The sequence below is a fragment of the Neolamprologus brichardi genome, chromosome 1, assembly GCF_056152115.1.
Source record: "Neolamprologus brichardi isolate AB-2024 chromosome 1, ASM5615211v1, whole genome shotgun sequence".
NCBI lineage: Eukaryota > Metazoa > Chordata > Actinopteri > Cichliformes > Cichlidae > Neolamprologus > Neolamprologus brichardi.
The window spans coordinates 26,496,824-26,511,123 of NC_142104.1; the positions used below are offsets into that span (position 1 = coordinate 26,496,824).

Consider the following 14,300-nt stretch of genomic DNA (forward strand, 5'->3'; position numbering starts at 1 on the left):
GTCTCACAGACACCACACCCACACACCCCTCCAAGCCCATTTGTCTTTGAATGTAATCCACTAGCAACATGTGTGCTGTGAGGACATATAAATAAAATCAATTATTTGTATGACTGTGGATTGCTTTAAAGACTTTTATGTGGTTTATTAGGTTTTAACTGGGCACACACCAGTACATTTAAAGAATCTCACTTTACTTTTGTTAAATTATTCCCTTATAAAAGCAGTGATCCTAAGACAAAAGCACATGTTAAGTTTCCCCCAAATTATCATGTTATATTATGCTAAAACTTTTATTTTTGATGTTGAGAGAGAGGAGAAGGCAGAGCAAACTGGGACATGAAAATGTGTTTAGATGTTTGTGGAAAATGAACCTCAGACGCTGGCTGAGAAGAGACAGCAAGAAGGGGAGAGAAGTAGGAGCACAAGGCTTGCAATTATGTACATTTTATTTAGCATAGAAACTTTTATTGTGGCTAAATTTGGACAGAAATGCTGACAAACCAGTGTGTAAAATAACACGGATGATTCTTATAGTGGTTACTGATCAAACCTTAAATCTTTCACTTTCATTTCCGGCACCAAAGAAAGCATGAGTACATCTGAGAAGTGCATTTACACATGGCATCTAGTCTATTAATCTGCTGTGACTATGCAGAAGTCACCACTCATGTCTTTATATTTTGCCAGGAAAATGGGAAATAGGTGCAACAATTTACTGAAACATATTTATACATACATGGAAATACAGTATAAGGCAAATCTAACAAGTTTGGAGGTCAATTTGTGCTTTAAAGCTTTCCAAAGATAGATCAAATGAAAGGTCAGATACATCTCTAAGGTCCTGTGTCAGTTTTTTCTCCTATTTCTTAAGAACAGATAAAAGAAGTAGATACTTTTTCCGGCTTTGTTCTTTTGTCCTCCATTTCTCCTGCCCAGTTTCCGCAGTTTGTTTTAAGGACACACTGCACATCATGCTGACACCTCTTCAGAAATCACCTTGCTGGTACATAATTACTAATTTCTGTCTGTCAAACTATGTTTTCTTTGGCATTTTTCAGAGATTCAGCTACAAAAATGGTAATAAATTGTGTATTTTTGTGAGAGGCTGCTAGTAACAAAGTGCCAATTTAAAATAGGTTCTTTGTTAAGTTGCCTGTTATGTGTAACAACAACACTGGCTTATCTCTTGAATGATTAACTGGTCAGTATTAAATGGCTTTACAAAAAATAAAACAGTCAAGAAAGTCTGGAGAATTGTTGGTTCAGACTTTGGAAGCAAAATATAAAGAAATGAGGTGTGGCTCAAGACTTTTGCACAGTGCTGCAACTCTCACATAAATGATAATGATTGTCCCCCGATTGAAACAGCTCCACAGGTTGTTTGTGCAAACAGCAACCCTTTGAAACACTTTGTTGACAGTGACCTGTAGTGGCCATAATAACTCTGTATTTGGAGTTGGTGGGGTTTCTCTGGTGTGGTGTCACGGGGTCTGCTTCTGTTTTCAGCACAGGTAGGCGGGGTGGTGTGTCACGGGATGCTGACACACCGGCGGTGCATCAGACGTCATTTGATGAAGCGTTACTTAGGAGCAGCGCGACTGACGTCTGGTGTCGGAGTATTGCCACCTCCTGGAGTGCCGGATCCATCACCCGCTTACCTGTCAGCTGTTTGTGAAGCCGCATTTCCGGGATCACTACGGAGATCAATCACAGCGTTTCTCCCACATCCCGAGAATCCTCGCCCGAGCCTGTACAGCCAGTGTGACAAGTCCACCCTGCGTGCGCGGGTAACCCCTTTCCCTCCGAATGCGTGTCAGCCCCCTCCCCTGGTTTCCTTCTGTTTATTCATCAGCATACTTATCTCATCCCGTGTAAATAAGTTTGACACAGTAAATAAAGAGCACTCCCTGTATTTTCTGCGCTTCTGTGTGTTCTGCCATAGAGTCCGTTCACTCAGCATAACACTCTGGGAGTGTTATAGAGTTACTCTCAGTTGAGTGAGGAGGTCAGGGTAGTCTATCCATTTCCTGTTTCAAACTGATAGCCAGTGTCTCTTCTTACCATGGCCACTGCATTACCGTAACCTTAACTTCATGTTAAATGCAGGTCCTCTCCTTTGATTCAAACCCTGCTACTTTGTACCAAAACACAACGAAGTTCTTACAAGCATCTTTCCTGCTGTGGTCATTTCATGTAACAAGTTTAATTTAATCACACATAAATCAAAGATTAATAAATAAAAACAAGTTCTCAAAAACTAAACTTTTCCCATCTTTATATGATTATCCCAAACTAAAACCACCTTATGTTTTTTCTGTAGTAACAAATGTTTTCTGAGGGGTAAAAGAGTGTCAGGATATGGTGGTCAAACAGAATCCCTGATCTTGGATCTCCAGTTTGGAGCCCTCTCAAAGCCATTTCTGCCATTCTGGTAGTCTCTGAAAGCTTCTCTGATCTCGTCCTCTGTGGTCATGACAAATGGACCTGAACAGCAGACACAACACGAGTGTTACATCAAAGCTGTGTTACATCAACTATACCCTAAAAGCACAGAGCATCTTTTTTTGTCTGTCAGTGACCTTGTGCCGGCATGGAGGAAAGGACACCAATGACTTACCGTGTTGTACCACAGGCTCGTTGATTGGTTGTCCAGCGATCAGCACAAAATGGGAAACCTCGGAGCCCTAAGGAAAAAAACACAAGAATAATATTTGTTTGAATTTAAAGGGGACAGACTAAAGTTTTTCATGAACAATTCAAAGTCAGTAGCTCCCCGCTTAGAGATAGGGACTAAAGACATGTTCACCATTTGGTAAATGTACTGGTGCTTAAATAGCACTTTTACTACAAGTCTCATTTACAAGGCACTTTATTCTAAAGCTTTAAGTGCTTTCTACCAATCACACTGTATGAGGAAAGATCTAGGGTTCAGCATCTTGTATCTTGACAGTTCACACTAAAAACACCTCACAAAGGCAGAAAAATTACCACTAGATGACATAAGCTGGAAAATTCCCATAGCATACTACTGGTGAAAGACATTTTTCTAACCTTGTTTCCAAATTTGACACAGTCTCCATCCCCAAACACCACAGTGTGATGAGGCTCCACCTGCTGCTGCTCCTCATCTGGGCCTTGAAAAGAAAGGGAAGTCCAATATTCCAGGCATGATATTTGTGAGCGAGTAAAAGCAAAGCACAAGTTCAGCTGCGTAGATCTCACGTTTTATACTGACATCAGTTTAGATATTTTTTTGCTTTGAGTAAAGTTATTCATACTTGTTTTAAGATGCCATAAATGATCTCAAACATATTATAAGTTTGACATATTGATAATGATAATAATAATATTTGTTAAATTCTTCATTTATATTTCTAAATGTGACAGTTTCCCAGCATTTTGCCACATTTGCCCATTTTTTCTTATGACGTATGAAACGGAGTACGCATTTCATCCATAGAATTGTACTTCGTCATAAATCATGTACAGAGCAACACAAAATACAAATATAAGTGATTAAGTTTGTGGCTTGTGAGTCGAAATAAGCATCATTAGCAACAAAGAGTAAATTTGCCACCTCCACGTTTCAGCCATTTACACTTTCAACCTGCTTGAGCAGTTTGTTCGCAACACCAACACTAAATGCTGAGAAACACAGCCAATCCCACTTGTGTTGGATTCATTCATCAAAGCCAGCTGGTGCTGATTTGGGAGGACTGCCTGTAGAGTTAGAGACTTTAAAATCAAATAACTTCTTTACTTAACGCCCACTCACATCCTGGGCCATCTGACCTCAGGAATTTGCATGATAAGGTGGGGCCAGGTTTCACAATGAGCTCACCCAAAACCCTGGCTGATTGGGACCCACACCCAGTTTCACACCTTGGCTCAGGCGATTAGAGGATCATCAGGGGGTCCTTTTGTCCCTCTTTGGGGGGACACTCCCACTAGGTTTAAATCTGGGACTCCCCACCATTTGTCCTTAGAACTGAAGAAGCCTCTCGGATGAGAGGTGAAACGTCTTCAAGCAACTTAAAGAAGTCCAGACGCTTTTCTTTGTAAGCTCCTTTGGCTACGATGGCCTGGATGACTGAGAACCTTCACAGACAACTTCTTTAATCTTAGCAGTCATTTTCATCCTCTCGTGTCATCAAACATCTGCTCGAAATTACAGCCAGTCTGAGAGACCCTGCAGTGTAACAATGGAGCAACTGAATCATAATGAAGGATATTAAAAGGGAAATTCTGACAGAACACAACAGGTTTCAACAAACTAACAAAGCCTCTGAAAATGAGTTCATTCTCTGAGAGAGCTTGTTCGCATGTGAGGGGAATTCCCTGATCACACCATGCTGTTCAATAAGCATGAAACAATATAGTTCACAGACCAAACAGGAACACTGACGCAGCATACTGAATTATAACATGAACATAAGCTCACTGATAAGAAGCCAAGCAGTGAGATGGTGGTATTTTACACAAAGGTGCACTATTATATTTCCACAGATGCTAGATCATCTGCAGTGATCTAGTCTAAAAAGATCATAGCTGAGTGACAGTCGATATCCATCAAGCTGAAAGGAAGACGCAGCTGGACTGAGATCACACACATTTTTGTAACGTTGATAAGGCCCCAGGAGGAGCAAGGAGGGAAACCAGTGCACAAATCCAAACAGAGCACTACCCTCGAAAGGCTGTCTGCCTGCCGGCAAGCTCACACAAAAATGACCAGATCAACTTTCAGAAGAATTCAGGTGGAGCACAACCAATCTCCTTACATTAATCTGAGCTGTTAAACAATAAGAAACAATAAAATAGGTATTAGGAAAGTAATAATTAGTCAAATAAAGAAGAAACTTACCAACATGAGTGGATCCTGATAGTGTGTAGATGAACGTGGTCCAACCTGTCAAGCGCAGAAACATCATATCTTAAGTACAGGCGTAATAACAAAATAGGTCAATCGTTTTAAAAGACAATTCACCTCCAGCTGAATTTATTGTGTTTTTGGACATTTGTAGGCATCAGAAATAATTTTAATTCACAACTTCTCAGTTTTAACATTTGACAGGTCATTTATGTTTTAATGAAATAAAGCCTTAGAATTATTTGCAGATGCATTTTGCTATTTACATTTTGTGCTGTGATCTAGGATTTGTATTTATTTATTTATTGGAAAAAGGAACATATGAAAATTTGAAGATTATAGAATACCAAGTCTCAAAGTAACTAACTAAGAGAATAATTTATATTTCGCAGTCACAGTCATCACCAGTAACATTTATCCTTTCTTATGCAATCCAACATGGATAGAAACAAGAGGCTTTATTAATCATGGATTCAACCTAATTTTTATTCTAAAAAGTCTTATTTTAAAAGCCAAACATTTGCTTTGAGTTTGTTTTTCTGTTGCTTTAGAAAAAAGTAGGTTGAAACACTTCTTATATCCAGAAGCATTAGTCATTGTTCTGTCTCTTTTACAAATATGCCAATATTCAACACAGCCTGTGGAGAACACAGTCCCCTCCTGGCAACAACACTGGAGAACCAATAGTTCAGTAACAGACGGCGTCAGTCCCAGAGTGACCACAAGATGTTTATGTAACCATCATCAAAGACATGATTAAGAATTTTATTATTATCAACTCATGTTAGAGAAACTAGTTTCTAATTTTTCCTACCTTGAGGGACAGGCTGCACATGCGTGGCCCCTGCCTGCAATTTGAAGTCCAGGTATAACGTCGGAGTTCTCGTGTAGATCTTGGACTAAACAAAAGCAAAAGGAAACAGAAAAAGAAAACAAGAGAGAGCAAGACAGCAACAAGGAGAGTTACAGAGTTATTCTTCTGTTTGAAGATGTGAAATATTTGAGTATATTTGAGTAATTGTTAACTACTACTAGTCTTAATTTACCATAGCTGACTCCACATCGCACTCCACCAGACACCTGTGTAACACGTACCGGTGCAATACTCGCAAATATAATTTCTTACAGCACATGACTGAAAACACAGTTTTGGATTTCACAGTTTTTATGAGTTTTGTATTACAGTTTATCAGCTGCATAGCTAACTGCTGCATATTCTCTTTCTCCACTGTTGTTATCTGTAACAGGCAGTTGTTTTCAACAGAAAAGAGCGCTACGCCTCCTGCTCAACATCAAACAGCAAGCAGACGTTTTTAACAAATAGCTGGTGAAGCATGGGAAGATATAAGATTCATGCATTTCCCTCAGACGTTAGTAGAGACCAAGAATATTGCCATAAGCAAGCAAATACTGGTCAGTTAACCAGAAAAACAATTCCACTGTAATAATTATGTTAGTCTATAGTTCAGACACATGATTAGTGCTTTGACATAAATGCATTAAGATAAGGAAAAAAGTCTGCCTTAAATGTGAATGTCATCACATTCATGTAGTACTTTGTTTACTTATGTCTTACTTTGAGGGACTCAGTAACAGTCATAGGCTACATTTTTTCCACTTTGGTCTCTTTATTTTTGTTCCAGATGTGTATTGTGACATGTTTGCTGTCCCAAGAAGGCTGTACTGTAAACAGCAATTAAAAGTGTTTTGTGAAAACATTTACAAAGTGTGGGAATAAAACTGGGCACAATTAAATTTAAACTAACTTGCTGGTTTAAAAAATAGATACGATGGCAGGAGACCAAAGTGATGAGCTTAACCAATAAATGTAATGTTGGTGTTATTTGAGGCTTTTAATGCTTTCTTTGAACTGTTCTTTTTACACAGCACACATCTGAGGATTTAATGTTACCAGCAGTAACCTTGTTCATTACACACACACACACACACACACACACACACACACACACACACACACACACACACACACACACACACACACACACACACACACACACACACACACACACACAAGTATATCACAAGCAGCAAACTGTTTCCAAGTCCTTTTACTATGGACTTGGGAACTTTGATCATTTCTCACTATACAACCCCTCACTGTACAAGTGTGTATTATTATTTAATTTAGTTTGTTTAGTTACTTTTCTTACTGTTGTGAGGAACACTGACAACATAATGTCTTCTGGTATTAATAAAACATTCTGATTGTCGGTATATTAGAGTCCACATACATGGATGAACACAAACACATACTTCAAACAACGAGTTGCATCAGTTTCCTTCACTTTCAGTCTTACATTTAACCTAAAATGTGTCAATAGTGCCCACTTCCTTAAACAACCTCCACATCAACTTCCACCGATGTCCACAAAAGTCTTAGAACAAGCACAAAGGCAAACCACAACTAACTAACAAGTCAACCCTCACAGCGCCGAACAATCTGCTTCTTATTTGTAGTTTCCTCTTTTTAGACACTCACTCTGGTCAAACAGTGCAGTAACGGGCTCCTTCCCCTATCCTAGATGCACACACACCCACATACTGTTTGTAGGTTTTTCATTTTTGCCTCAAGCATCCAGCAAATGAGCAATCATCATGAGATCAGCAGCTAACAGGAAACTAAACACCATGCCCAGTTTTAGAGTGCTAGTCTGATAAACTTGGTAGGACAAAGGCTTTAGTGATATCAGATCCCTGTAGATGAATTATAAAAACAAACCCACATGCACACACCTTTGCTCCTAAAGCTTCTCCAGATATCACAGTGACTGCAACTCCTCCCTGGCTGCGTTTGGGGATATCTGAGCCTTTAAGCTCCTGGTACGCAGGTTCCACCATCTTTTCTTGCCTTGACAGGTTAACCCACAACTGTAAGCCCACTACCGGCTCCTCTGACATGGGCATCTCAGCATGGACCACCCCCCGTCCTGCAGTCATCCACTGGTGGACAAGGAGAAATAATTCACATGTACAAAAGACAGTCACAAATGATGTGCAAGCATGTGTATGATAGGACTAATGAAAAAAAATTACAGTTTATTATTGTCTGTTTGAATTTTGTGTTTGGATTAGAGGTGGGCTGCATACTATTTGCATTGCAATGGTTTGGTGTAGGGCCTAACATGTGTGGATGGTGGTGATCAGCGACTGGTTCATCACTTTGGAAAAAACAGCTTTGAAAAGCTGACAGTGGATGTTGAAATTTTGTACAGACATGAATCTCCCTGAGAGGATGTGTTGAAACCTTGGTGATCCCCTCATTTTTGGTCTGGTGTCACCAGTATGCCAATGTGTGTTTTTTAGATAGAAGAGATAGAAGGCAGGCAAGCAAACACTTCCACTGAGTGTGTATGTACACAAATAATGAAATATAACTTAAACTAAGTGCAACTATATTTATTGGGCTCTTCTAGGCGGGTGTCCTGTAATACTGTTTGACAGCCACCTAAACAAAAAAAAAAAAACCCACACACACAGCACAGCCTAGAAGCAACTAGAACCACTGATAGTCTTTGAAATTTGAGCTCCCAACCTTGTTTAACTATATCTGCCCACTTATCATTTATCTAAGAGTGTTCATCATGCAGGTTTTTATTCATCAGTTACTTGATGTAAACTGGAAAATTAAAGATGTATAAATGTAGCAGAAAATTAGTACAAACCCTTAGGAAATCCCAGAGAATAAAATTTGAAAATAATTTCAAAATATCTGTTATCATTAAATAGGCATGAAATATCTGTAACTTAGAAGAAAGCTTCTGGTTTGGATTTAAAAAATGAGTCACCATCTAAAATCATTACGACGCTCCATCATATCTGAACTTAACCCAAGAACATTCTCAAACATTTTCTTTGCTGATCGCTTCTTCACCTCTTCCTCTAATGAAAACCTGCTTTCATCTACATCGTCTAGATTTTCAGTTAGGACAGGCAGGCGTCTGTTTGAGCATTTGCAGCTCCCACAAGAGCCAACTGAGGGTGCACGGGGTGGGTTAGAACAAATCCAGCTGAACTGACTGAACCTCTGCTGCACACTGAAGCTGAGTCAGTGGGCTGTGTTTGTGTGAATATTGCTTTACTACTTTAAAACAGAGGAAACATCCCAGAGGGCACAATATCCAATTAGTGTGAGTGCACAACATTGTAATGCGTATGTAATGAGTTTTGTGGGGATTCATATGCTCTCATAAACTTAAGTCTTGTTCTACTGTTGAAGCCTTACTGAATCCAAATATGAGGCTATAGTCAATAGCGGCTTAGCGTAAACACTGGATATACTGGGAACAGCTTGGTTCAAAATCCACATATCAGTGCCAACTGGCAGCCTCTGGGACTAAAAAATTAAGCCACTGTGGGAGTGGAAAAAAAAAGAACAGCTACCTGAATGACCACTTGAGGCTGTCTTGAAGAGTGAATGAATCCATAAAATCTTCAGATTTATAAGGGCTATATCCAAGTTTGGGTTTGGTCTCTAAAACTAATTTCCCTTTTTATGACAACTATAGAGTGTTGTTTTTTTCACACTCTTGTTTAAATTGTGATCAAAATATTGAAGTTACCAAATAGAGTCAGCTAAAGTCTTAGTTGTCTCTTAAAACTTCGGCATTGCTAATTCAAAAGGCTGAAATGTACCATGTTTGGCATTGGTGGAACATTTTAGTTGAATCATCTGAATTTTAGCATTTTCTTTGACTGTTGCACTAATTAGCTGGTATGTCATATATGGAGGTACCTTACTAGCCAAGCTTAGCTGGTAACTTATGAACTCTGGCTAACTTTCTAGTCGAAGTCGAGTTACAAAAACGCGGCATACAAATTAAAGGGTGACATCATGATGGCTCTTTCCATCTTTTATGTACAGTGTATGATTTGTTGAACAAGGTCTGAGGTTTTAGCTCAGAGGGAATACTCCTGCCAGTGCAGAACTCCTTATTTGAAACTTTAACCTTGTTTAATATGAGCATCCACCATTTTAACAGTATACTGTATACATAGGAAAAATCATTAGAAGTCCCCTTGTAGAAAGTCATACTTGCAGATCTCCAGATTTCAGTCGTCCTGAATGGCCGCAAAAGTCTTCATGAGCTATGCTCCCCTCTAAAAGATATGTTACCTGAAAGACACATATAAACAGCATAATCACCCACTATCAGTATTTAGTCACAGTTAAAATTTAAAAAAGACATGATTAGAGTTTTTCCCTTTTATGGCACCTTTACTAAACAGGTTTTTGGCAAAATCCTTTATAAAACAAACATTTTTTTCATTAACTCTACCATTGATTTATTTGCTTCATTAACACAAAAAGGCTTGTTTTCACTTATTTTTAAGCAGGAACTTTTAAAAATATGGATTTTTTTTTCAGAGTGGTCAGAGTGGACAGGAAGAGAAGTACTGACAGTAAGGCCAAAAGCTCAAAGGTGAACATCTGTGTAAGAGAGGAACGCTTGGGCTCCCGCAGTGAACTGCATGCGATCTGTCTCCACAGCTGTGTGATTTCAAAAGTCATGTAAGTGTGTACAAACACACCTGCTGAAAGGCATGCTGGGAGTGAAGCCTAGTCCTGTCCACCCACACCAGGAGATTTAAGTCGCATCTGCCAAATCAAATAAAGTTGGGGGAAGTCCGGCAATCTAAGGACAACGTCTGGGTTTTCAAGACTATGAAGACACAAGTCAAGCCTGCCACACTTCATTGATTCATAGCTATGGTAGCAGCTTTGCTGATGTTTTGTGTAAATTGTGATGTGCATTCTAGAAAGAGCTTTGGCTACTTCATATTTAATTTGTGTGATCCATAAAACAAGTAATGAGTAAAATGCAAAAGGTGAAGACAACATCACCTTTTAAAAAATAATTTGCTTTAAAAAAAATCACATTTAGAAGCTTCAAGCTTTTATGGTAAATGGTAAATGGCCTGTATTTATATAGCGCTTTACTTGTCCCTAAGGACCCCAAAGCGCTTTACATATCCAGTCATCCACCCATTCACACACTGGTGATGGCAAGCTACATTGTAGCCACAGCCACCCTGGGGCGCACTGACAGAGGCGAGGCTGCCGGACACTGGCGCCACCGGGCCCTCTGACCACCACCAGTAGGCAACGGGTGAAGTGTCTTGCCCAAGGACACAACGACCGAGACTGTCCAAGCCGGGGCTCGAACCAGCAACCTTCCGATTACAAGGCAAACTCCCAACTCTTGAGCCACGATTGCCCACATTTATTGGATCACAAATTCAGTAAAAATATGCACAGATATTTGGCATTTGTTTTAAAATAACCTCTCCCACAAAAGTAAAGCTGCTCCACTAATAGCTGGGGCATTTGGTCATTTCAAAATAGGGGATTTTTTTTTCTTCATTTAATTCTTTGCACGTTTCCTTGCAAAGCATTCTGGGAAAAGGTGAGTTTATGCAAACTTTACAGTGGCATAAAATATTAGTGTTTCTTCTACCTTGGACTTTATCTATGTTTTAAAAAAGTCAATCAACCTGAAATAATGTTTGTATAAATGAATGTGGTACGTTTATCTCCTGGGCCTTGTCCTGATGTCACCATCTAGTGACGAAAGGAGGAATTTCACCTGCTGGTGACGTACTAGTTAAACTGTGTGACAACGTTTAGTTGAAAGGCTGACAACTGCAGTACTTTCACCCTCCTTTGCAACCTGTTGCAGTGTTGCAGATTTTGATTTTAAAAATGTAAATTTGAAATCTTTTCTTTTTTTGTCTATTAAGTGTTGTAAAACACGGAAAGAATTCTCATAATTTTCTAAAGGAAAAATACAAAACTGATTGCTTTTCCCCCCCAACAGAAAGACCAAAAGCAGGAAGGAAGAGCAGCAAATTCCCAAACTTGAGAATCTGGAACTTGTTAATCTTTGGTCACACACTCACACAGCCTCACCGTCTCAAATCCTCTGTGAGGATGGTCTGGAAATCCCGCTGGCTTGCTCACTCTAAACTCATCCAGCATCAAAAAAGGATCCAGGTTCCTCAGCTGGAAATAAAATATGCAGCATATGTTTGAGGAGTGCTGTTGAGTGCATTTTCAGCAAGCAGCATGACAGCTGAAGAGCGTACCTCCTTTCTCCCAATGCTCCTGCGGACCCGAGCGCCGAGCCCCTCTTCCTGTTCCACACTCAGAACTGTCTTTTGCACTCTCCTCACATTCATCGTTCTGGGGAAGATTTCGGTAGTCACTACAACGTATACAACATATACATAAACATTCAAAACAATGATATAAAACAATACACAACATACCTCAGCATTCACTAAAAAAAAAAGGATAATAATAAGAAGAAAATCTTTATTTTACCCGTGACATGCCTTTTTTATTTGTTGATTCGCTGTAATAACTTTTGTGAATAATTTTCATTTTATATCTATTACTCAGATTTCAACTCTCCATCTTTATCTATTAAAGCACTTCCTTACTCTTAAAATGCACCAGTGTAAGTTTCAGTTCACCTCTCTTTTCTAAAAAAAAAAATCTGTATTTATTGACTGTAGTGTCTCAAATGACTTAGAAGTCTCAAAGTAAAAACACTTTTTTAAAATTAATTTTTATTCATTATTTTATCCTAAAGAAAAAAACTCAACTCTGCTGTAGGCGACTATTCTGAAATAAAATACTGTAAAATACCAAGACATGACAAAATAGCCCCTATTTCATTCCCCGATTTCTAAACACTTGATTGGGCGAACTGGAGGATCTCAGCTGATCTGGCGCCACTGCGAAAAGCTCATAGAGTCTGACGGCAGTGATCAGCTGATCGGTCAGCTGATCATCAGTTCTCGCTGTCGGCTCGGTCCTGTAACTTTCGTTGTATTCATTTGATACTTCTTCAGACCTTGTTAGGCCTACGCCGTCTCTTTTCGCTCCCGGCTCTATTGTGTGATCACTTCCTGAAACGATGTCCGTTGATGATTTAGCGTTGAAGCCGATTTGCAGTCTGGTCTGGTGATCACGTGACCAGCAGTCCCTTCTTTTCTGTTTAGTGAACAACTTTAACCACACTGCGTCATTTTCTAGGAAATAAAGGCGCACCGTACTGCATTACCTGCCATGAAAAACCCTTTCGGCAATGTTTAAATGCGACTCGAGAATGACGTTTACAGAAAAAAAGCATACCACGGTAAAGAACAAGCCCGTTTTCACTCTGTGTAGAAACACTAGCCGTCTACTTCTTTTTAGAGGCTATATCCAGCTCATACAAGCTTGTTATCTTGTAGTTACACTCACCTGCCGGACAGGAGCGAGTTTTTTTCTGGAACTTCACCTGCTCAGATTGCAGCCTACTATAACAAGCCAGGGGCGGAGGCGTGTGTATGTTTGTGTTTTGGGCGGAGGGATGACTAATCATTTTTCAGCCTTATGCCGCAACGGTTGTGTACCTAGCCGCAGGTATTTGCCCACTGCGGGCACACGGGGCGCGGTTTTTTAACCTCTTTAAACCGTTTCTATCGCCCCCTGCCATCTGGCTGCAGTATAGGTCATAAACTTAGAAGCCACAGTCATTGCTTCAAACCTGCTCTCCTGCAATCCTCCAAAATCCCAACAGCTAGTGCTTGAGCAGTTTCGTGAAATATACTGTCCTCCCATAGCAGATATTTATGTTCAAGAATCGATTCTCATATTAACATATCAATATTTTAGTAATTTTGGCAAATTTGGAATTTATCAGCAGCTGTTGGTCAAGTTACTTGAAAAAAGTAATAGGTAATTTTTAAATAATTTATACAATTACACTCCAACATTTGACAACAAGACGCACACATTTGCATGGGATGATAGTTATTATTGGTAATCGGTAATTAACTAATTACCGATTACTTCCCCCCAAAAGTAATCCCGTTACTTTACTGATTACTTATTTTCAAAAGTAATTAATTACTTAGTTACTTTTTAAAAACACAATTTACAACCTGAATAGGTGATAAAGCGATAGATCTTTCAGCCCAATTCTACTTTTTCTGCATAATCCATCATACAAAATGTAATCAAATGGAAAAGTCTCTTTTTAAAACTTGTTTTATTAGTTTTAACCTTTTAACTTTATGCATCAAGCAAAAATGTAATTATATGCAACATTCTCTGACTGGAAGAAATTTGTTTAACATTTAAACTTATTTTCTGTACATTCCAGCACATAAAATATTTTTTTTGTGTGTTTACACTCACTCTTTCAAATAGATGCAAGTAAAACACAGCAGAAAATAAATAACATCAAAGACTAGCGGTCCTGTTGCTCTATTTTCACCTGTAAAGCAGGAGTGGCGTAGGCGGAGGTGTGCCCTGGTGCAGGTGTGCTGCAGCGGTCAGTTGAAGAATCCGCGAGTTTCTCTGTGAGTTTCCCATTACGTGGTAGCGCACTCCCGGTGCTTGAAGTTTAGGGTTTTTTTT

General features: G+C 39.3%; 1 protein-coding gene across 3 annotated transcripts; it reads right to left on the reverse strand.

Moving 5' to 3' along the window:
* Window positions 1-69: 69 nt before the first annotated feature.
* pir (pirin) lies at window positions 70-13,295 on the reverse strand. 3 transcript variants are annotated; one of them, XM_035905279.2, is made up of 10 exons: window positions 13,140-13,295; window positions 11,975-12,093; window positions 11,799-11,891; window positions 9,924-10,004; window positions 7,625-7,831; window positions 5,685-5,769; window positions 4,865-4,909; window positions 3,055-3,137; window positions 2,621-2,687; window positions 70-2,487 (listed from the first exon to the last, which is right to left on the reverse strand). In XM_035905279.2, the coding sequence occupies exons 1-10, from the start codon at window positions 13,258-13,260 to the stop codon at window positions 2,369-2,371; spliced, it is 1,020 nt and encodes a 339-aa protein (XP_035761172.1). In that variant the 5' UTR covers window positions 13,261-13,295; the 3' UTR covers window positions 70-2,368. The 3 variants fall into 3 exon arrangements, with proteins under 3 accessions (XP_035761172.1, XP_006780472.1, XP_035761218.1); XM_006780409.3 differs by having other exon boundaries at window positions 11,975-12,071; window positions 13,140-13,192; XM_035905325.2 differs by lacking the exon at window positions 13,140-13,295 and adding an exon at window positions 13,029-13,088 and having other exon boundaries at window positions 11,975-12,071.
* Window positions 13,296-14,300: the final 1,005 nt, after the last annotated feature.